Source organism: Pezoporus occidentalis, unplaced genomic scaffold, assembly GCF_034315485.1.
Source record: "Pezoporus occidentalis ecotype Australia unplaced genomic scaffold, CSIRO_AGI_Poc_V1 ctg28, whole genome shotgun sequence".
Classification (NCBI taxonomy): domain Eukaryota; kingdom Metazoa; phylum Chordata; class Aves; order Psittaciformes; family Psittacidae; genus Pezoporus; species Pezoporus occidentalis.
Window position 1 is genome coordinate 7,431,723 of NW_026914718.1, and position 24,821 is coordinate 7,456,543.

The window sequence follows — 24,821 nt, forward strand, 5'->3', positions numbered from 1 at the left end:
TTTTATGTGCAGTTTGGAAATGTACAGGAACATACTTTTCTTGCATAGACTTGGAAAACAATCCACATGCATTCATTTACAGATGAGGAGAGTCAGGGTATTGCTTTGTCTCCTTCTAAGGCCCCACTGTTGGACTGTGGGTCTTTTTGCTGTGTGAAGTAGAATTAGGCTTGCTTTGTTTAGAATTAAGGAATTAGTCTAAGGAAGGAGTGAGTTCGCTTTGCTCTTTTTATCAACTCTTTTGAGAACTGCCTATGTTTCCAGGTCTCCTGTGCCCTTGACTGTAGCACTTGCTTCCAAGAGGAAAATTCTGAGGTTGCTCTCTTCAGAGGATTCCACAGGCAGCCTTCTGGAGGCATCTTTCTTTTCTTTTGTTAAGGGGAACACTTCCAGCTTGTTCCTGTCCCTGTTTGTTTGCTGTTGTTCTCCTAAGACTGTTTTACTGGAGAATTACTTTTTTTCCACTTCTTGGTCTTTGTCAACCCAGTAGTTGATGTGATTGTTAGATGTGCTTGATGCTTTTAATCATGTAAGTGAAGTAGATGCTTTGTTGTCTTTAAAGTCCTTCTCTCTCTGTTTTGGGGAACACAGTAGGCAGGTATTAAGCAATAAGTAATCTCTTCTAGTGATTAAATGAGATGTTGTTGAAAAGAGCAACAGAAACACAAAATAACTTGGAAAGGAACTGTGCTGACATCAAGCTGAAGTGCTTGTCCTGCCTCTATTGACAATAACCTTTAAACATTAGCTCAATTCGTTTTGTTTTCTTCCCTGTAAGATTATTTAAGCGCTTCAAAGGGCTAAAATGAGCATGAAATCTCTAGATGAAGTTAATCCTAGCATAGGTTGAATATCAAAGATTACCCTGTTGTCTAAAATATGTGGGTTTGCTTATGTTCAACAGGTTAAAACTTGGAAAGAAGCTTTTAGCCTTTGTTAGAAAGGCTATGCAAATTAGCATGGGATGCTAAAAGTTTTAAATCCACAGTGTATTGCTGAGTACACCTGTAGCTGCTATCTCACATTCCTGTAAACAGTGCCACAGATTCTGATTTCTCATGCAGGATTAATGGTGGGTTCTGTTCTTTGCATGACTCTGTAATCCACTTATTTAGTGTTTTTTGTTCATTGTTCAAGTGAAATTTACAGGGGTTGTGGATTTCTGTTTGGATTTTTTGTTTCTTTGTTTAGTTGTTCAAGCTATGAAGAGTGCTACGTTTTGATAATCTTGCAGTTGCTTCCCTGAAGTCCGAGAAAGGAAGTAAAGCATTACTTTGAAGGACCCTATACTGGATATTTTCTCCTTAGTTGCCCTGATGTGTGAATTGAGATGAAGTTCCTAAATACCTGATTTCAGCTATGTGACACTTGCCATAGTCAGTATCATCAGCTTTCATCCTATCATCTGTCTGTTCTTTATGTGTCTCATAATATGTGAGTAGTTATTTAAATGTTCTGTACCAGAAATCTTGAGCTTTCTCTTGAATCAATGAATTAATTACAAGTGCATCTAGACATTTTTAAATTGACAGAGGGGAGATTTAGATTAGACATTAGGAAGAAGCTCTTCCCTGTGAGGGTGGTGAGTCCCTGGCATAGGGTGCTCAGAGAAGCTGTGGCTGCCCCATCCCTGGCAGCGTTCAAGGCTGGGCTGGACAGGGCTTGGAGCAACCTGCTGTAGTGGAAGGTGTCCCTGCCCATGGCAGGGGGTTGGAACCTGATGAGCTTTAAAGTCCTTTCCAACCCAAACCAGTCTGGGTTCTATGAATACTAAATCAGTAAAAAAACTTTATTTTTGTATCTCTGTCTCACCTATTTCAGAATGCTTTCAAATAGTAACTCAGTGTAATTTATATATATCTATAATAGAGGGAGGTTCAAAGCTGTAAATCACTGAACAAAAGTCACTCCAGTTGGAATAAATTGAAACTTGCTGTTTCAGCTTTGTGTTCCCTGTGCTAAAATTACCTTATTTTATGTGTCTAATTTTGTTAATCTGCCCCACACCTTGCATGTGCTCCTGAGTTATTACACCTAGGCAGGTATGTTGTTTCTGACAGCACTCTTAGAAAGTTGTGGATACAAGATGTAAAAGCAAGTTCCTTGCCTGCTCTGACATGCTGGAGGACAGGGCATGGGGCTGCTTGCTTTGTTGAGGTTACCTAGAGCATAGTGTGTTCTGTACTTCATGGTATTACTGTGTTTGTTGAACTGGATTTGTCTGTTCTGAGGAGTAAATCTAATGCTGAAACTTGAAAGGAATGAGCATGTTCACTAAAAGCCATTCTGGCACCATCTGGTTTCCCATGGTAAAGACCCTGAATGCTTCGTGGTTCATAATACAAGGTGATCGCTCTCTTGTAATGCATCAGTTCAGCAATATAGGCTATATGAATTACACACAATGGCTGTTTCTAAACTGACAAGTAAATGTACTTTAAAGTGTACCTACCGTCCTGGTCCTTCATTTTCCCAGGACAGGGAGGATTCACTGGACCACTTGAGAGCTCCCTGCCAGTATGCATGGGCTTCTTCCCATTGGGAACTGGGGCATGCAGCAGAGCTGCGGAAAGGATGCGCATCTGAGTCTTGTGTGTGATGAAGTCTGGTTGCTGTCCTGCAGGACAGGAAGTGCCACCAGGCCGTGTAGCTGGGTGTATCCATTAAGAACCAGTGGGAGCAGCAGATTGTGGGGTGAAGAAGGGCTGCTGCTGACCCCAGTGTATACTAATTGCTGTGTTGAGCAGATACCATTTAAGAGTAGAGTAGAGGATTGTCCTCTCTCGTTTCATTAAGGAAGCTGCCCTCTCTGGTACCTTATATCTTCTTAAGAGTTCATCCTGTATGAATTCAAGCTTAGTTTCTGTAAGACCATAAGGTCTTGTCTTGAGGGCAGAACTCCCTAGCAAGTCCTCTAGGCTGGAATGGTTGAGTAGTATTATGTTCCACTTCTGGGAGGAGTGTGTGTGTGTGGAGAGGTTGTCATTGTTTACTTTCTTGGAGGAGAATGGTGCAAGCTAAAGTTCCAAGGCACCAAACTTATGTCTGACTTGAATGGCATGACCGCAAAACTGAAGTGTTAAGTAATTGGAAAGAGTGTCTAAATGCATCCTAGCATGACTTTGACGGCAAATACAAAGGTTCAGTATTTCAGGTTATTTTATATTTTAAGGGCCTAAAAGTCAAAACTTTACTAACTTGGTGAGAGTTTTCAAAGAAAATTTGAGTGGTTATATTGTGCATCTGCAAGAATACAAATGGTGTCTTAGAACTTGTGTAAGTGGCAGCTCTATAGCTTTAGCAATATGGGAACATGAAGCAGTGCCAGTTTCAGGAACTGGAAAGATGGAAAAGACTCTGCCCTACCTCTTTGTAACACATGGGCTTCTTTCACTGTTAATCTGCATGTATGTAATGGATTTTAAAATACATTTATAGAAATACGTATCATGCATATTCTGCATCTACATGTTTATATAAATATGTGTGTGTATTATACATAGTTATTGCACAGACAAATATATAATGTGTATTTACAAATCTGTTGTTAGATGTATTATTGCATAGGCATTATTGTTATATGGATGGGCTCTCAGCTTGTAGATCCTGATCTGTTGGCTCTGTCGTACAACAATGGGGAAAGCTTGCCATTTAAATCAGATTAAATTGTGATTTCAATAGTAGATTGTTCCCCATGCTGAAAGACCAGCAATGGTCTTGGATTTCCAGTTGGCTGCATGCTGCAGTTGTTATGACAATTCAGATAAAATCACGGGTGTATGGGTTGTCTCTGCATCTGGCTGTGCCAGGACTAATACATCAAGAAAACTTTTAAAAATCCCTGCTTTGTGTGAGGAGCAAATGCTGACTTATATGAAAGGAGGGGTCAAGGTTTAGGTATAATTTTAATCTCTTGGTTTTTTTTTTGATCACTATTGCTCAATACTCAACATCCTTCTACTTTCTGATGAGAGAGGAAGAGTTTGTATGCTCAAAATGAAATGTGTTGAAATGGTTTATGAAGGGGAAAGTTTTCCTGAATGGGAATGTAATAAGTGGGTTTTGCTGATCACCTTTTCTTCCTTTGGACAATTCTTTTACCTGTTTGTGCAGTACAAGCAATGGGAGAGATCATCAAAGCAATTGTTCAGAGAATGGAGTGGGTTCGCTCCCTGTAGATTGAATTTTGCAGTTTACTGAAGGCATCCTTAGTCTTTAACATAATACTGTCATTCTAAATATTTTCAGGGTTTTTTTAATAGAGATTCGAGTTTAAATCCTCTCTTCATTGAATTGATGGGGAACCTTACTTGAGTCCACATGATTTTACATTTCTTGCCTGAAGAGAAATCTTCCCAAACACCCATATTAAAAAGGAGAGCTGATATTGTGACTGTGCTGAATAAGAGGGGTTAACTTGTAAGTGGAGTAGTTCAAATGTGATTATAGATCGAGGGGGGAGGATGAGGAGTTTATACCGCCTTGCCAGCACATTTTAGATGATCGCTGTTTGGTGCTCACTGAGAATCTTACCATGGTTGCCAACACGAAACACTTTTCACAGGTAAGGGAAGCAACCTTACCTGAGTAAAAATTAATGCCAACTTCCTGTGTAATGTCTGAATGTAATACCTCAGGTGGACATGTTTATATGTATTGGAAATTCCTCTTTTATCAATGCTCTTTAACTTCTCTTCTGGTTTTGTACTTGTAATTTAGGAGAGAATATCAGTGTGTTGTTTTTAAAGAAAAAACACATTTGTTCCTAAATATAGCAGGTGAAATACCTTGCCTGCACTCATCTTTTTTACTTTGAGTAAAAAAATAATAAATGAGTAAAATAATAATAAATGGCTGGTAAATGTCTTCTGGCTGGAAAATCTCCTTAAGGGGAGAGTTTTTTTCACTTGTATTTTATTTTCATATGGCAATCCACAAAGGGTGAAATCGTTTGTGCAGAGCACAGTTATTTATTTGTCCACTAAATCGCAGCACAACCTTCTGTATCGATTTTAGTTCTGATATCCGTCAAGAGCTATGTGCTCGCAAAATAAGACAATGTGAGCAGGCAGAAAGCATTGCCATCAAACCCCTTTGACAGGCATGAGTAATATTTCCAGCAGTAATGAAGATCCCTGACACTGGGAAGAATAAGAACTGAGTAGAGATTCTAGTCTATGTGTTATGTAGCTTATTCTGATGCCTCTGAGGAGTTCAGCTTTGCATTTGAATTTAATTTTGTTGGGGAGTCTTCTTTAATTCACAAGAGGAGACAAAAAACTGCTCTGGCAATCTGCTCTGAACTTGCATGTATTTCTTTGTTCCTGTTGACTAACGAGCTTTATTAAAAGACTTTGTTTTTCATATTTGCAGTAATACATCTGTGTATTAATGACAACAGGGAAATTGAAGTGTGTGCTTATGTATGCACATTGTCCTGGTTTCAGGTTATATGTATGTATATATGTAGGGATTTACATAAATCCATTGTATTTAAATAAAAAAAGTAACTTCATTCTGTGAAGAGGGTGAAAGAGCTCTGAGACAGGTCTCTCTGTAGTCCCATCCTATCCTGTCAAGGTTCATCTTGGGTTTAAAGTGGAAGATGAAAAATAAAATAGCTTTTATTTTAGGTTGCTTTGACTGGAGACACTGTACATTGTGCACAAACAGGCTGAGAGGAGGATTTGACTGAGGCTCCAGCTGTACAACAAGTCAGAAGTGATAGAACTGAGATTCTGTCTACCCTGTTATTATCACTTCTGTATATGTGCATTGTGCCAAGCTTTTCAAGAGCTGTGGGGTTTGTTTTTTTCAGTGTTTTTGTTGGTTGTGGAGTTTTTAGGCTACTCAATGTTCTTATCCTTTGGGTTTGAAATAATGTTTTTTAATATGCAGAGTTGATGTAAGTCTGCAAATTGAGCTGTAGAAATCAAGCAGGGAGCAGTTATGGTGAGTTTCATCTGCATTCATTCAGTCAGCTGCAAGTTAGAAGTGTGAGCGAGCTCTCTTTAGAGGCGATGGAAAGAAACGGATCAGATGAATCATCCTCTGCAGGTGTCTCTTTTCTCTGACTGCAGAATGCTAAGGAAAAGGAAAGCTTTCTTGGAAATGGTGCTTTTTGACATGTAGGCAGCTACATGGATCCCCCCTGCACTGACTACTTGGCAAGAAGTTTGATTTAAAGAGTTCCCAGTGATTTCATTTCAAAGAGTTAAGTCAGAGGAGGGGTGGAAGAAAGTTCCCCCAAGGCATTGCATTCTCTCCTTGCTGTTGGATTATCCTTTTTCTTTTTACTGCTTTGTTTCTTCCACACTTTCAGCCTCCATGGTATGAGGCAGTACTTCTACAAGCAGTGATCTATTACACTACACAAATGTGATTCCTCCTTAGAAACCAGGGTACTTCCTACACGGATATTCTTGGCGAGGGGGAGGAATAGTATATCAGAACATAAATCAGGTCTGTCATAAAGTAGATCTGTAAAATAGGCTGGTTTTAGGCTGTTTATGCAATCTTAATTCTGTTTTATCTGAGTTTTGTGATATTCTCACATATACGCAGATGTATACAGCAATCTCTATAGTAGAGAGCATATTTTTGAAAGAAGCAGACTGATACAGAGCAAGGTTGTCATTAGTGTCTAATGTCTGCTCAGTTTGTTGAATTTGGAACAGTCAACGCCTGCAGAAGTCCCTGTTGCTGGGAGTATCAGATAGCAGCTGAGGTGCTGACAGTGTATTGTGGGCTGGAACAAAGTAGTTCCTCAGCAAATTTCATACTGTCAAAAGAACACAGGAGGCCAGCTCTCTTGGCTTTATTCTGGGCTTTGAAAAGGGGTATCCCTAGTGAATACATTTTTATTGTATAGCTTGAGTTGCCCTACCCTTTTTTCCTTTATTATGTCTTCTAATTAATTATTTTGGTTGGAATGCAAAATAAATTGGAATTCTGCAAGTGCTTGAAAGTAGCTTGACTTCTTAGATCCTTACCATATTTTGCTGTGAGGAATGCTTGAAGGTATTCACTGAACTCTAAGGGACCTGGGGTCTCTGTATTTGATGGAAATAAGCTCCTGCTGTGGGTCATGCAGTGAAATAAAATGCCTAATTCAGGGGGTTAATGTAGATGCTTCTTGACTATCTGTGTTTTAACACTTAGGAACTTTATTTTATTTATTGCTAAGGTTACTCCTCCTGCAAGAATCTGGTAATAATTCTGTCAAGTTTTCCGCCAGCCAGTTTGAATCTGGACAGCATCAGACTGTATAATCCTTTTCTGTATTGCAGATACTTACATGAAGCTTCTGACATTTTAATTTTCTTAGATCTGTGATTTGAAAAGGATAGCAAGAAGTTCTTTGGATTTATATTTGTACTAGATGGCAGGCAGTTTCTCTGCCCTTTGGATGGATGCAAATTCCAGCTTCTGTTTCTCCTTTGGAAGTCAGATGCTCTTCTCTTTTGCTCAGCATAAATAGACTGAGGATTCCTGGTTACTAATTGCAAGTCAGGGTCTGGATTCCCTCCCCTTTCTCCTGTCAGAATTAATCCTTTTTCTATTGCATGTTTTGTTGGTTTGGGTTCTTTTTCTCCCCCCTTGCCTAATTAGTTTTGTGGGTTACTTACGTTTTGCTCAGGACTTTTGTCTTTCACCAGACCTTTAGTTTTTGTGGGTATTTTCAAGATCTCATTTATAATACAAGGAATAAGAAAACTTGATACAGCAAGTAACAAGGCTGATTTCTTGTAGTGCTGTCCTTTGTGCTTTTTTAAGTTGGCAGCAGTTGTAGAAAGAGTGACACCATGTGTTAAGGTAAGAATTTAACTTTTCTTGATTTAGTTGCTATTACATCTTCAGTACTCTCGTCCTTTACCATGTTTGTCTTTTATCATCCATCAAACGTTAACGTTTTCTGTATGCTTGCTTTGCCGTGCTTTTGTTTTCCATGTATATATACCTGGAAAATTTCCATGTGTACATATTACAGCTCAATGTTTATAGCTACATGTGCTTTGAGAGAAGTTGCAGTGTCTTTAACTATTTTAACTTCCTGTTCAGTTTCCTTTACTGATAAAGGTGGGTTTAAATTTTGTTTAGTAATTTAAGAAATACCTGAAGGGGGTTCTACAAGAGAGCTGGAGAGGGATTTTTACAAGGGTTAAAGGGACAGGACAAGGGGAATGGCTTTAACATGACAGAGGGGAGTTTTAGATTAGACATTAGGAAGAATTTCTTTCCTGTGAGGGTGCTGAGGCACTGGCACAGGTTGCCCAGAGAAGCTGTGGCTGCCCCATCCCTGGCAGTGCTGTGGCTGCCCCATCCCTGGCAGTGTTCAAGGCCAGGTTGGGCAGGGCTTGGAGCAACCTGCTCTAGTGGAAGGTGTCGCTGCCTGTGGCAGGGGTTGGAACTGGATGAGCTTTAAGGTCCCTTCCAAACCAAACCAGTTTGGGATTCCAAATGCACCTCTGGAAAAAAGAGTCTCCATAGAAAAAGAAGATGAAGTATTAGTAGTGTGAAGATGCTGATGATGAGAGTCTGTGGTAGACATGCAGTGTAGTGCTAAGAATAGAAAGGTTTTCTCTATTTCTAGGAAAAATGACAAATAAATTAAAGGTGAAGCTGAAAAGCAGGGTTTCTTGGGGAAAGGAAAAGGAGGTACTTTAGGCCAATGTGTAGAACGCATTGCAGTGAAGGACATAAAAATATGTACAAACAGTATTTTGCTATTAGCATAGTTTCTGAGATTATTCAACACTGTTAGGGTAAAATAGAGGCTTGTGTGTGTTAGCATGTTACCCAGTCATGAGCATTTGGGGGGCTGAGAAGCCAAATCTGATTTTAGGCTATGTGTGCCCAGCGATGGCTCCTGCTGAGGTTGCAGGTGCAGCAGTGTGCTGCTGGCTGTGTGCATACAGAAGGTATTCAGCTGCTGGATGATACTTTCTGCTTGAGGACCTGTTTCATACTTCTCTTGAGGAAAAGGTCCTAGGCTGAACAGAAACACTGTACAAGCCAAATCTGCTCAGGGCCTGTCAGACCACACGTGAGTCAGTCTGTGCCTGCTTTGGAGTAGGAGATAAAGAATGCTAGTAGGAAATAAAACTTTAATACCATTGCTAAAACAAAAGGTGCTGGGCTGAATCACGGACACTTGCTTGTTCGATAAAAGTAATGTATTGTCTCTTTGCCTCCCCTCTGCTTTTGTTTTTTTTTGTTGTTGTTTAGGTTGAATTTTCCTATCCTCCCCTAAAGCCTGCAGAAGGACATGACAGCCAAAGTTTGCCAGAGGAATGGAAGTACTTGCCATTTCTTGCCTTACCGGATGGGGCTCACAACTATCAGGAAGGTAAGAAGTGAGAGAGGAAGTTGTATCTACTACTGCTACTGCAATCAAAGAAAACATCTTGACGTCTGAACAGTTCATCGGTGATTCTTTTAGACTTCCTGCATTGTTTTTGGTTTAAGCTGCCAAGTACATTGGCAAAGATACGTTGCTTCAGACTTTGAAATGAAAGTAGATCATAAAGGTGATCCTACATCAAGAAATCAGATGTTGATAAAAGCCTACACTTGCGTGTAGTCTAGAGCAAAACAAGGCTCCAGCCCTCTCAGTTCTTTGAACGGGGAATAAACTATTAAGTAAAACCTAATCCAGTTTTGAGGGAGTAATGAAATTCTAACATTCTGCTTTCATTATGTTCTCTACTAATTCAGAGGTTCTTAGAGTAACCTACAGGTCACTCGGTGTCTGTAGAATGGTGTATTTTGAAAACCAGCAAATGTAAAGGGCAGGAACAGAAGCTTTAGTGCATTTGTCAGCAGAATGATTCCTTTGCCACATATTTACCAGCAAATTCACTGCAGTTATTTTGTTTCTGTTGCTTAGTATTGCATTTATTTGTTGGACAGCAGTTTGGTTCGTCACCATGACATTTATATGCAAGTTCAGTTGTTTCATCTGGGCTTTTTTTTCCTGCATAGCAGTGAACAAGGAAGTCACTTAAAACAGCAAAATCACAGAAATGTTTTAATACTACTTTTAATAAGGGTTTTATGTTGTTGTTGTTTGTTTTTTTTAACTCTATGTACTTAGCTTCCTAATTCTCCAGCTTACAGAGATCTCATTTGGAAGCAAAAAGAAAGTAATATCAAAATAATCCCCTGCCTAGCAGTAAGAAGACTCCAGTCTGGGTCATGATTCAATAGCTCGATTTCTGTGGTGTTAAATACATAAGGAGAAATAGGCTACATTCAAAGCCGGGAAAGTCACATTCAGCCACACCTACATGTATTCTCTTGGCTCAGTACCATCCCTCAACTTTAAGCATTTTTATTACTGTACTAAAAGCTTTTCAGTGTGTAATTTTGGGTAAATAAATAAAGACTTGGCAACAAAACTGATATATATTCTTGTGTCCTGTAAACGAGAACGCACCTGAATTTGAAACAGGCAAGTATGTTTCAGATAATAGTTACGCTTACTATAGCTTTATTAGATATCTATTTTTTGAGTTTTAAAGTAATTCCCACTGGTAGTTGCATTTTTTCAAAGGAGATGATGGTTCAGGAAATAGTCTTCAAGGCTTTCTAAAACCCTAGGTGGTCTTCATAATGTCATTAAACTTGTTTGAGGGAGTTAGCTTTGTTGTGAATAGTCCCTCTTTCTGTTGGACTTAAAAGCATGTAGGATTGTCTCTTCATTTTGTTACTGTGAAGCAAAGTACTAGTAGTTGGTTTCAAAACAAGTTCCACTCAGGTTTTTGAAAGGTAAACAGTTGTAACCTGTTGTCTTCTAGTTACAATTTAGCAACAACAAACGGTCGTAAAGTTGTCTTCTAGTTACAATTTAGCAACTTTTGCAGTAGTAGCAAGTGTATATGTATGTACATTGGTGTGTAGGTCTCAAGCCATAAAAGTCTTTCTCTTGTCATATTTTATAGATACTTCTTTTTTTCTTTCATGTTACACTTGCACAGAGAGAGTATTTATTTTGTGTGAGACAAGGATTCACAAATCATTTTTGTGAGCATAGTGGTGCATGAGTATCTACCTTAGCAGTGGCAGCAGCTATGTTAATCTTTCAGCTGTCCTCCTTGGTGTTTTTTTCCCGTCTTCATGGCATTTACCTTCTTAATGGCATCACACTCCAATTGTATGCCTTGCCTCACACTGCTTTGTCTTTGCTCCTCCATACTGAACTGGAAAAGCAGCATACCTGCAGGTTTTAGTGGTGCTTAGCTGCTGTCAATAGCTGCTGTCAATAGAACCTGTCAGTGGGCTTGTAGGAGCTTTGTTCAGCTAAACACCAGGCTGTTAGAATATCCATATTAGCACAGCGGGAGATGCTTCCACAAAGCATCTTGCAGTCTTGAAACTAATTTGAGTGTAGGCATAGCTTTATAGATGAGTTTTTAAAGTCTCAGAAAATAAGTGTGTCAGTATTTTCAGCAGTGAATGTTTTATAAATAAGTGATGCTGAAAATGACAATATTGGACTCTTGTTAGTAACATATGAAACAAGTCTTTTCTTTTTTCACAGATACTGTGTTTTTCCATTTGCCACCGAGGTGTGGGGATCGAACCACAGTCTATGGTGTCTCTTGCTACAGGCAGATTGAAGCAAAGGTAACTTTCCAAGTTGGGAATTATATTAATGAAATAGTAGGCTTGATGCATTAATGACCCCAAGAATCAGTGGCTTGCATTACACCAACAAACTGCATGATCAGCTTGCATTAAAAACCTATGAAAATATGCATAGTAAATAGCTCCATAACTTGGAAACTATTCCTTTCCCTTATGTCAGCAGGCTTATTGTGGTCTTTTGAAATGTCCAAGGCAATTGACAAATATGTTTTGGCTCTTGTGAGCTAATCCAAACATCAGCACCAAATATGAAAACAGCTATCAGCAAATAGCTAATAGTCTGTTATGGTATCTGGGAATTAAGCATCTTGGGTGGAAAATGTTGAAATTTCTACAGTGTGTGCCCATGAAGAATTCTGGAATGTTTCCTGGAATCTGATGATGCAAGTGTAGGGGTGTTTTTCTTCACCTACCTCCTTTGCTGAAAGTGCACTTGCAGAGTAGACAAGAATCTTCCCATTCATTGTAGCTGCTTACCAATACTGAGCAAGTAAAAAGCAGTAAAGGTGAAAAATAGCTGAGAGGTGGTGTACACCTGATCACACTGAGGAAATGATGTACTTGATCTACTGGAATCTGTCCGTATTTTCAGAAGTAGTAACAGTAGCATGATCTGTGTATGACTGAGAAATTGGGAACTGAATGATCTTTAAAATCCCTTCCAGCCCCAACCATTGTAGGATTCTGTTGCTGAGTTATTACAGATTTAACTTTTAAAGTTCCTCCCTTTTCCAGTGAGATGCCAAAAATCTGGACTGCCATGTGGGTTTGAGCTTTAAATGAGTCTTGTGTTCAGAAGATGTAAATATTGTACTCTGTTCTAGTGTTAATCATACCTTGATTATATTTCAAGTTCCTGTTTATGCTATAGGAGAAATTTTACACATGCAGATTTTAGTTCTATTTCTTCTGAACTAAATCCATGTTGACTTCAGTTCCCTCACTATCTTTGCAGCCAGTCTTCGCTGTATTCTGTGATTTAGAGCCTTCCTCTATTTAACTATAAATTAACTTGGCTTTATTGTGCTCTTGATTAGTTTATGTTGTTTAGTAACTAATTAAGAAGCTAAAGAGATGTTTAACACTTTGGAACAAGTAGAACACAAAACAGTGTGTTTCATAGGACAGCTGTAGTGCTCTTCCCATCTGTTCTTTCTGGTGTGTGGGTTGCAGTCCACACACTTGCTGGTTTGTACCATTAAGTGAATCACTTTGCTGGATTTCTGCCCCACCCTTTCTAGGTCTGCTCTTAAATCCTGGGACCATTTGGTCTGGCTGAGAATGTAGCTGATTCTGCAGATTATACTTCCTATTTATTTGATGGGTGGCTCAAAGAAATCCTCAAGTATAAAGCAAACAGGTTTCTAGGCAAAGACTTTTCAACCTGGTCCATTTCCACAGATACTGTTAGAGAAGAGCAAGAGATGTGTTGTGGCTCCTCTTCTGTTACATTACCTTGAGTTAAAATGCCATTGCCTTTTCCAGGGCTATTGCCTTTTTCTCATGCTAGTGTCTTTTTAAACAGTCCTTTGCCTATCATCACAGTTCTGTTTGGATCTTTGTTGTGCTCACTGAGATGAGAACACAACTCTGACTTTTCAGTGTTATGATCATTTTTACTAGGTAAGGGCAAACTGTTGCATGGTTTGGATATTCTGCCATTTAAGGCAGTCAGTTTTAGGACCCTGTTTAAAACAGGGGGATGGCATGTGGCAACTAGACCTGTATTCACAACTGTGTCTTGTAGAACTACTGTAATACTTCTATTTTTTAGGCATTAAAAGTACGGCAAGCAGATATCACCCGGGAAACTGTACAGAAGAGTGTCTGTGTTCTCAGTCAGCTGGTAAGAATGCTTGTTTAACTCCCAAAACACTTTCAGATAACATACTAAAAATTATTTATTTTCTATGTTCTGATTTGGAACTTTTGGCTCCAAATACCTCTCTTTATTGGAAAGTGAATGTACTGAAGCAAAACTGAGTCAGAAGGCTCTGGCGTTTGAGTGAGCTGCCTGGAATTGATATATAAGTTATTGTAGACGTGTCTGCCTTCTGTAGATGTTATCAGGGATCAGGATATTTATTTGTGCTTTGGTTATTCTCATGTGCTACTAACTTTATTTCAGGTAGTAGGATTAAGGGTTTTTGGCATTATAATACCTGGAGAGAGTGGCTATTGACATTGATGCTCTGACAGTTGACATTGAAAGAGGTTTTAAGATAGTCACACATACAGCACACTCTTGTTTTGAACAAACATCTTGTGATTCTACCTATTTAGCAAAAGCTGTCTGTCACCAGGCAGGGAAAAGGGATTCTTTCTGTGCTTAAAGCTGAAAGATTTAAGCACAGGAGGAGGATGCTGCAAGTTAGCAACTGCCCCTCCATGAACTCTGTGTGTAATAATGTGTCTATATTGCAAGATAAGAGTGGGAGAAGATTCTACTTTAAAATGAGGGACTAAATAAGTTTTCTTCACATGCTTTTGTGTTTGTTTTTCTCCCAAGCCTTTGTATGGATTACTTCAGGCGAAGCTGCAGCTCATCACACATGCGTACTTTGAAGAAAAAGACTTCTCACAAATTTCAATTCTTAAGGTAACTTTTCAATAACAGCCACACAACAAACTTTCAGTGTACAGAACAAAGCTTTCAGTGTACGGCTACAGGTTTTAGTGTGTACAGTTATTGCTCAAATATTCCATTTGCATAGGTCATTCAATTATTCAGCTGTTGTAACAATTTAACATGAACTATTCTAATTTGACAGAGAGTCACCTTTCTGATGTGTAGTGAAATACAAGAACAAGCATGATTATCAGTCTGTATCTCCATTGACCCCATCAGTAAAATCTGTCTTTCTGGAATAAGATGTTGAGATCCTTGAAAAAGCGAATTTTATTTATTCTGGATTTTTGGTGACCATGTGCCATTAACAGCTTCTGAGTTTTGTTTTGCTTTTGTTCTAACTTTTACAGGAGCTTTATGATCACATGAATAGTTCTCTGGGCAATTCTTCACTAGAAGGGTCACAGGTTTATCTTGGTAAGTATTTTTGTACAAGCAGCAGAGATGTTAAACTAATCAGCACATTCCCTTCCTGAGCTAATTTGTTTATGTGCATTTAACAAATTAAACAGCAGAGGTCTGTGTGGCTGCACACTATTCTGTTATGTGTTTCTTAATGGATTTCAATAAATGTCAAATAAATTGAGTGTTGCTTTCATAATAGGAGTTAGTTGTAGGTTAAAAGCCGTGTTACCTCTTCACCCAACAGCCTGACAAGCCACTGCTTGGCTGCTTTTAGGAAACAGTACCTTCTTAATTTCTAGGTTGAGCTATTTGATGGTGTAGGGTGCTCAGGCTTTCATCATCTGTTTTTTGGGATAGATCCCATCTGATTCTGACTCTTTTCTGTGTTTTCTGAATGAACAGTGAGTACTTCAGCCTTTCCATAATGCTGTATGGTAGCCAACAGGAGTCAACTCAAGAGTATGACAGTTCATGTTATTATTGTCTCATTTGTAGATATAATTCTTGCTCCTGCTTAAAAGAAAGTATTTTATATGAGTTCTGCTCTTGAAATAACCAGGTTCACATAATGGGTGTCCTGTCCCCTCTGAAAAATGGTGACAAGACTTATTTTAGTATCTCTACAAGCTATTAAGCTGTAGTAATTGCTCTCTTTTTGGAATCTCAGGTCTGTCTCCTCGGGATCTTGTTCTTCACTTTCGACACAAGGTAGGTGTTCTATACCAGATGTATGAAGTACAGCACTTTGTGGGGTAAAATGCTTTGAGAGGAACTGAAAAATAAACATGTCTAGACATACCCGAGCTAGGAGCAAGATGACTGTTTCCTAAGTGCTTCTGGTTACAACCTCCTCATTTCCTATCCCCTTCCACCTACATAAATTCAGTGAATATGTAAGTCCTAGACTGACAAGTTTTGCCTGTGTGCTGGATTCCTTGGCCATTTCTACATTTGTGTGACATTTCTTTAGACCTGTCCCAGACTGCAGGTGGGATCTCAGTTATGATCTTGTTTCTATTTCCTGCTTCTCATCAGATGAATGTGATGGAAGAATATTGTTAAAGTTTGTGCAGGCACAACTTGGAGCATTTTTCCCTGTATCTTGTAATTTCTGCAGCTTCTGCCATCACAGAACTTGAGGGGACTAGCTCCTCTTCTATTTCCCAATGACTATTGAAATGCAGCGTGTATCCTATAACTAAGGTACAAATAACATTTAGAATCTTATTAACTGAGGGAGGTATCAAGGAAGCAAATTAAAGAATCTGAATTTCATGATGTATTTGTGCCTGCTCAGTAAATTTTTGGGGTAGAACTCATTTTTGTTTAACAGCAGAGGTCTGCCAGTCATACCCCAGAATTGTCTGTGTTTTAATTTGAGTGTAGAGAGTCTGTACGGCCACTCTGATCTAGATGTCTCATCTGTAGATGCCTAAAATTAGGTGAGGTGAATGACAGTCTTGGTATTCTGCTGAATCTTTTCTGTAATTCTGTGGAGGAACTCCTTTACGGTTCTGTAGTTTACTGGGGTTTTTAAATTCTTGAGTTATGCAACATGTACTTTCTGATAAGCTTTGTATGCTTCAAATTACACAATTCTTTGTGTAGGCTTTTCATTGTGTATCTCAAATGCTGATTTAAAATGAGTGCTCAGGTGGGAAAAGAGTATTGGAACACTGGTTTTCACTGGTCAAATGTATTTGCTCATTTGACAATCATGCAGTGATTAACATGAAACCTTGGGTAAAAGATTAGGCTTGCACAGTATTTTTGATAAATGGCACTGGTTCACTCACCATATTTCTCCTTTTTGTGTTTTTTTCTGCAGGTGTTGATCCTTTTTAAACTGATTCTTCTAGAGAAAAAGGTAATGTTTTGTAGGCTGAGGTAATTAAAATAGAAGATGCAGTTGTAAAAATTTGCCTCCACTTCTGTTCTGTTCATACTGAACCTTATTAATGGTTGTCCCAGTCAGAGTAAGTAAAATTTTATTAAATGTGAATGGAGAAACTTAACATATTATAAAAGATAAGAAAGGATACACATAATGCAAATAGGTACCTGTGTGAAGGAACCAATAGGAAAGCTGGTACCCAAAAGGCTGTGTACAGTTTTACATTTTTAAATAGGCATATCAAAGAAAACAAGTGCTAGAAGTGTCTTTCAGACCTGAATTGCATGAACACTTGCAGGAGACAAGGTAAAAAGCCTATCTGTTAAGTCAGGCTGAACTTACATTGAGTGGGTAAAACCAGTTGAATTCTAGGCTCAGTGTTTTCTTTGGGCTATCTCACTGTCCCAGAAGTAATGCTGACTTAGTCATTTAAGTGCAATGTGCAAAATGTACAAGCAGATGTGAAACAGAGACATTTGTTTTCTTCTGTGTGTGTGTGTATATATGTATATATAAAAATACCCTGGAACAAGCACTTTCAGTGAAACCAATGTGTATCAGGTCTCAGATATATGAAGGGATTTGCTTTTGTTTGTTTTGCTTTTTTAAACTTATTGTTTAAAATTCTGTTTCAATTTCCCAAATGTCACCTTTTCTTAGCAAACCTGCTCTGTTAAACCCCAACTTCTTCAGAGCACTGAGAAGGAAAATGAGGATTTCCTGTTAGCTGCAATTGGAAAGTCAGTAGGACTTAATCTATAAAGAAAGTGTTCAAGGCCAAGTTGGATGGGGCTTGGAGCAACCTGCTCTAGTGGAAGGTGTCCCTGCCCATGGAAGGGGTTTGAAACTGGATAATCTTAAGGTCATTTCCAACCCAGAGCAGTCTGTGATTCTGTGAGTAATTCTAAGTATAAACAGTTGTGATTTTTTTTTAAGCTTATTGAAGGCCTGGGTATCGTTAGTGAGGCAGTAAATATGGTTTTAAAAACAGAAGTAACAGCTTCTCGGAAGCTTTTGCACTTGTCACTTGTAAATTAAATATACCTTGACAGTTCTAAATATTTATTGATGAGAATAAATGCATTGATGAGAATTTATAGAATCACAGAATAGCATTATAGAATGGTTTAGGTTGGAAGGGGCCTTAAGATCATCAAGTTCCAACCCCCTGCCATGGGCAGGGACACCTCACACTAAACCATGTCACCCAAGGCTCTGTCCTACCTAGCCTTGAACACTGCCAGGGATGGAGCATTCAGAACTTCTCTGGGCAACCCATTCCAGTGCCTCACCACTCTTACAGTAAAGAACTTCTTCCTTATATCCAATCTAAACTTCCCCTGTTTAAATTTTAACCCATTGCCCCTTGTCCTATCACTACAGTCCCTAATGAAGAGTCCCTCCCCAGCATCCTTACAGGCCCCCTTCTGATACTGGAAGGCTGCTATGAGGTCTCCACGCAGTTTCTGCATTTAAGAGCTGTATGCTAAAGACTGCTAGGTATGAAAGGCTAGGCAAAAGGTATACTTGAGAAATTACAATTATGACATAGTAAGAGTGCACATGGAAATATGTATATAATCAAGACTCAATATGCAAGCTTTTTCCCCAGAAGAACCGAATTCTGCATTGTTTTTTAAACCATAAATGGAAAGAATATTTCCCAGTAGGATTTTGTAACGTATCTCCATGGATCTGTTTAAAAACTTGTAATACCATTTCATCAAGTCAGTTCAGTATCTGGACATAAAGAAACAAAATGCTTTCTTAAGTTACAGTTCTTCTCTGAAGCTGCTCAAACCCCAAGACATAAATGCACAGGAAGAGGAAGGGTTTCCCAAGCATGTTCATGTGACTCAAACATATGAAATTGTTTTTAAAGTAACTGGATACTTGTTGAATAAACCTGCAGGTTGCTTTAGTTTTGTTTTTCCCTGACCTCCAACAGGAACACAATGCTTGCATTTTCAAAAGGAAGAGTTTAGGTTTTCTGACACTGCCTGTTTTCTGGCACATATTAAGGTTCCAGAGTAACAGAAGGAATCTGTATGTTCAAAGACCTTAAACATAATCTCTAAGAAGCCACTAGTAATGCCAGTTTTCCTTGATCTGAAAAATGCCTGAATGCCACAGACAGATTTGCTTTAATCCTTAGCAATTTGGTTGATGCCGTTCCACAGGCTAAAGAACTGGTTTTCCACCTCTTGGCTGTCATTAGGCTGGAAGATTACTTCCAGATGGTGATCATTGGGTTTTCTGCTGCCAGGACCACCCAGTTTGCTGATGTAGATGTTGTAGGGCATATAATAGGGTTGGGAGGGGTCAGGAAGCGTGTGCACATATAGACAGAGAGATGGCAGAGGGGCTTGATGGAACCAATATAGAAAAGTACTCGGCTTAAGTAAGCAGTATACCAAGTGAAAACTTAGGATGGAATAGATTTCTTGTAAGCAAGATGGTACTTACAGACCTAATTATTTCTGTAGGCTTAAAAATAAGCTTGACTAGGAATACATGTTATCTGGGAATCTAAATCTCTAGAGGTATTGCAAGATTTCTGTTGTAGTTCATTGCTGTTGGGTCCTGCATCTTTCATTCGTGTGTTAGAAAGCAGCATCCTAGAAGAAGTTTGACTTTTTTGATTCCTGTTGGAGTCAGCTGAAATCCTGTCCTCAGATGAGCTGCTTGTTCTCATCATGCTTTCTCTGTGGCTGTAGCAATTGAATTTGCCTATCTTGAACATAGAAAAAAGAAAATTTGTGCAAGATAATACACATAATCTGTTTCTAGCTGATGTACTATTAAATATCATTTGGTGCGTGTTAGGTCTCTATAGGTTTTTCTTTCGGTTCTATCAATTCACTAGCTTGTAGACCTGCAAATAGTAGTGAAACATGAGTTCATCAGTCACATTAAAGTGTCTTCCTAGCTGACAGCAGAAGTCTTCTAGTAAGTCTACAAATTTGCACTTTTAATTTCATCATAAACCTATTAAACTGGCTTGCATAGTCATCAAGTTAGGTTGTTCTGCATTCCTTTGGTTGATTCCTTGTAATGCTTGCCTGTCTTGGAGGAGCTTCAGTAGTAATATTCAGTCTGCCTTGCGGTTCTTTCATTGCTAGCCTTTGACACCCCTCCTTTTGAATTCCTAACTAATTTACTAATCACAGTCTCTCTGGCTTAATTAAGGAGATTCTCTATTCCCATGTTATGCCTTAAGTGCTTTACCAAAGCTAATTATCAGTCATGTTTTCTGTTTCCACAAAATCTTGGGTTTAATCATAGGAAGACACTGCTAATAAATATATGCTACATTTATCCTGGTTTTCATTTATCTGCATAGCTTTAATTTATTTTCTTAGAAGAGATGGTTTTGCATAGTTTTTTTGTCAGAATTCTGGAATGGAGATTATTTGGCCTTTTTGATTTATAACAGACATTATAATGTACTACACATGGATAAGAATTTATGCGGTGTGCCAGGAACAACTTTTTCCTGTCAGTTATTCAGTAACTGAATCAATTTGGAGGGAAAAAATCCTGAACAACTGACAGTAAAATCCAAATGATTGACAAGTATCTATTACACATGGCTGTATATATGCAGCATATATATATCACAAATAAAATGTAAGGGTATAATAGACATTTAAATATTTGAAGTACTGTAAGAGCTTTTGTTGCTACGCAGACTCTCTAAAATAACATAAAAAGCAATGCTTGAATAGTTTGCGTGTGTTCTATATACCTTTGTCATGCTTGAGTGTAATTTTATTTTTCTCGTTCTCTCCTCCCTAATTCTCCTTTTCTCACCCCACCCCTCTCCCTTCTGCCACTAGGTGCTATTTTATATCTCTCCAGTCAATAGGTTAGTGGGAGCTCTGATGACTGTCCTGTCACTCTTTCCTGGTAAGAAGAGAAGTTTAGACTTTTTTTATATGCTTTCTGGTAGTAACTGGGACGGGCAGTTTCATATGGCAGACAACACAGGTGACAATAGAGTCATGTTTGGTATGTTGCTTGAAAAACAGGTGACTTTTATGTGTGTACACATATCCTAATTCTTGCTACTTACACGCTATGGGTTATTTCTTGTGCTTTATTGGAGCCACTGGATCTTCTGTATTGCCAGTGGGTAACATAGGTGGGACCCTGAATAAGTCACATGTTCCTGGTGAGTTCAAACAAACAAAACCAAAACCCCTAACCTTGCTAATTCCTAGCTTCTAACCAGTCTCCTCAAAGAAGAAAAGTTGGGGAAGATTGTTTAGGAGAGAAAGTGTGGGGTTTGGGTTTGGTTTACTTCTGTGTTTTTTTAACACAGCTTCCCCCAAAAGTAGTGTTTTAAAAAACTTGATTTCCACTACATACACCAAAGCACTTTGTTCATTTTCTTTATTCAAAGTCACTTCTATTTCCATTGAGATGCTGATACTCCTGTGTGCTATCACTTTCCAGGAATGATTGAACATGGTCTTACTGACTGCTCACACTATAGACCAAGAAACAGCATATCAGAGGATGCTGGGTTGCAGGAAAATACACCACATTTAGGTGACCCTGTTTCTGCTGCTGATACTTCAGATACAACTTTGGGAATGGGAAAGGGAAGCAGAAAGGTGGCAGAAAACCTTTCACTGGAAGGTCAAAAAACAAGCATGCCTTTCTCCCCATCAGAGAAGACTTGCAATGGAGCTCAGTCCTCCAACAGTGCTGTGCAGCGCTTGAAAGTTCCTTCCCGTGCTTCTCCAGCATCCTCTGAAAGTGACTGGGAGACCTTAGATCCAAGCATTTTGGAGGAGTCTAATCTGAAAGAAGGAGAAGGTGAAAATATAGCATCAGAACAGGCTGAAAATATTCTGAGCTCAGAAAGCCTTCCAATCACTGTGCAACCCCAAGCAAATACAGGACACGCAGTGCTTGTTCCAGGACTGATTTCTGGGTTGGAAGAGGACCAGTACGGTATGCCGTTGGCTATTTTTACAAAGGTAAACATGTTGTTCATGATACCTGGTAACTCATAAAGACATCTGTTTTTCAGAAGTGGCTAATAATTTTGGTTACCCAACTCCAGATCGACAGTAGGGTACTACAAAACAAGTCTCTGGCAAGTAAGTACAGTCTCTGGCAAGTGACTGTGTTCCTAGGCAGGTGGAAAGTGTGAGTGCACGTCTGTGGTTAATAAACGGTATGTAACTACTGTTTTCTTTCACTCTGAGTTGTTGATCTAACCTGTATGGGGCAAGATCAGAGTACTTAAGAAGTGGTTTGATACATTAATCTACACTAAGATTCTGAAAGCTTTATTTTAGCTAACACCTAAGCCTGTGTTTCCCTCTTCTTATGTTTATATGTATGTATTTATAAATACATATATGTGTATATATGCGTAAAATGTGTATATAAATGTGTATCTGTATGCACACACAAGAATATATAGAATCATAGAATCACAGGCTGGTTTGGGCTGGAAGGGACTTAAAGCTCGTCCAGTTCCAACCCCCTGCCATGGGCAGGGACACCTTCCACTAGAGCAGGTTGCTCCAAGCCCCATCCAACCTGGCCTTGAACACTGCCAGGGATGGGGCATATATATCCAATTTCATTATTTTTTACATGGTAACTCCCAGTTATCTGGCTCTTTCTCTGTGCCTGGTGCAGAGCCACTGAAGTTTAAGCTTGTGCTGGTGCCTTACTGAACTCCAGGTACTCGAGTGTCTCTCTAAGGACTCTGAGCATTGTCAGATAACAAGCAGTACATTTACTAGGGCTGGTTTCCCATAACCTTTCCCCTTCCCCCCCGGAAAGTGCATCCCTGTTAAAGATATTTTTGTTAGTGAAAAAGTTTTGTTTTTAATTTAATAATCTTTTAGAGGAACTTTTGCCCAGAAAGAAGATTCAGATTGATTTCCTCAAGCTGATGAGGTTCGAAGTGGTATTTCTTCCTTTGGAGGTGCTTATTTGCATTTCCTTAATAGAACATTTTATTAAATGGGTATGTGAGCTCCTGTCCATAACTTGCATTGGAAATGGCAGTCTGTGTGGGCTTATGGGAGCAGCTCAAATATCATTGCCCTGTATTGCCTTATGTCACTGTTAGAAATGCTTTTTCAACCAAGATCTGCAGTCTGGTGTTTGTCCATATGGTCTGTCTAATGAAAAGGATAGCCTGTAAATTGTATTTAGTGTAGTTCTATGGGAAATACTAGATTGAAAGCAAGAAGAAAATGATTGATAAGGGGGCCTATGAGTGCAAGCTTAGTTTGCTACTAAGCCCATAAAGTGGAAAAGTAAACAATTTTAAGGAAATGGACAGTTTCTACGTGTTTACCTTCTGTTCCACAATGGCACTTTTCATTTGAATTCATCCAGTGTCATTAAAGCAGAAAAGACTTTACATCTCTTTAAGTTATCAGAAAAATGTCATTTGAAGTTATAGTTTAACCACTATAAACTTGCTGCAAAGTTTAAATCTCTTTTAGAGCTCTCATATCAGTGTTTTTTTATGCAATGCCATGGAAAGACTAATAAATCTGACTAATGAGAGTGCGAGGAGATTTTGCCAGATGGCCTAATTCCTTATCCAAGTACACCTGAGCATAAGAAAAAATAGGTTGTGATACTTGTTTCTTTGGTATCAGTTCTTTAAGTTCTGATACTTATTTCAGTGGCACTCTTTAAAAAGAATGGAACATGTTCACAGAAATAAGAGTAGTTGTACTTAGAGACAAATGTGAATTTAGGAACTGAAACTTGATACTTAAATAGCAAAAGATTTCCAGGACTTTGCTACTTGGCTATCCAGTAATTAAACCTTCCTTTGCCAGCCGTACTTTGGGAAAGATTTCCATTTAAGTTGGTGATTCCCCTTAAAGCACCATTGTTCCTTTGACACAGGCTGTTTGTTCTCAGCTGATAAGGCCTCCTCATCTCGGAAGCCATCCCTGTGTCTAATCTAACAAAAGGGAATAGCTATGCTCCTTCCTTCCATATGTTTCCCATTACCACGTGCTGTGTGATGAAGTGCATGTGCTCTTTTTTCTGTCTGGTATGTGTTAGCCCTTCAGGGTTCCTACCAGTAAATTGCTTTGTGTTTTATACAACTGAACATCTGGAATTAGATTTCAGGGGTATGTTGAGTCTGTATTGAAAAGAAAATTACAATTCCTACAGCTGCTTCTCAATGATCTCTCAATGATTTCCATCAAAGCCTTTTTTACAAAGGCAAAATATTTGGTTGTTGGGGTCTTTTGCAACTGGAATGTAGGATACTAGTTTAACTTGTAATCATGGAGTGGCTAAAAAGCATGGTGTATTGCTTTCTATCCTGCTCTTTCTTAAAGCAGGCATGCATATGGTTATCAGAAATTGATTGCTCTCTCTGGAGCCTGGAAATCTCCACCTACAAAATGTGGATAGCAGTCTGTAGCTTTCCTGCATCATGTGCTTCAGGACTACGAGAAGACATGGTATGCAGGTGGAGAGATGAATCTTTGTTGACTTCTTGTCTCTGAATTGACCTGAGACCTCACTCTTGTTTTATATTGCTTGATCTGTTGCCTTAGAAACACATTTGATTCCTGTCCTTTGTGTTGTGTTTCAGCTTCAGTCCTGGGGCTGAAAGGCAGCATAACCACCTCTTGAAAAAAGTGATTCATGTGGAACCTGGTTGCTTTGCTTTGCAGATGTGATGTAGCAAAGCAATAGATAATCGTGGCTGAAATTGTAATAACTAAGGTTCATTCTGGGTGGAATGTGCTGGTTTTGTTAGGGAAAAACTCTGAATGTAGACAGTTCTAATTGTTTGACATTATGTTAATCCTCTGAACATGTCTGTTCTTTTAGGGGTACCTCTGCTTGCCCTACATGGCACTGCAGCAGCATCACCTCCTGTCAGATGTAACAGTGCGCGGCTTCGTTGCCGGAGCCACCAATATCCTGTTCCGTCAGCAGAAGCATCTGAGTGATGCGATTGTGGAAGTATGAGCCTTTGCCTTTGAGCTTCTTGAACTAGGGAGGGGGGAAACAGAGGTTCCATTTTAAATACAGCTTTAAAGTTTCACATTCATGCCCAAATTCTGACTTATTTCTTTTGAAATCTTAAAATGCAGAAGCATGTTAAATTGGTATCATCTGTTAGGATAGGGTTAGATAAGCTGTGCAAAACTACTACATGTTTTTCTGTATAGTTTTATATGCAATATTTGAATTTGCAGGGCACTTAGGGTTTTGTTGCTGGTATAA

General features: G+C 38.9%; 1 protein-coding gene across 2 annotated transcripts in view; it reads left to right on the plus strand.

Annotated features, from left to right (window-relative positions):
* AVL9 (AVL9 cell migration associated) overlaps positions 1–24,821 on the plus strand; it is a 37,210-nt gene that overhangs the window by 3,815 nt on the left and 8,574 nt on the right. For both annotated transcript variants that reach the window (XM_062625502.1, XM_062625501.1), the window contains exons 2-11: positions 9,229–9,349; positions 11,543–11,628; positions 13,424–13,495; positions 14,159–14,248; positions 14,629–14,695; positions 15,351–15,391; positions 16,512–16,550; positions 20,417–20,486; positions 21,036–21,565; positions 24,423–24,557. In XM_062625502.1, the coding sequence (XP_062481486.1) occupies positions 9,229–9,349; positions 11,543–11,628; positions 13,424–13,495; positions 14,159–14,248; positions 14,629–14,695; positions 15,351–15,391; positions 16,512–16,550; positions 20,417–20,486; positions 21,036–21,565; positions 24,423–24,557 (1,251 nt within the window). The remainder of the gene's footprint in view (positions 1–9,228; positions 9,350–11,542; positions 11,629–13,423; positions 13,496–14,158; positions 14,249–14,628; positions 14,696–15,350; positions 15,392–16,511; positions 16,551–20,416; positions 20,487–21,035; positions 21,566–24,422; positions 24,558–24,821) is intronic.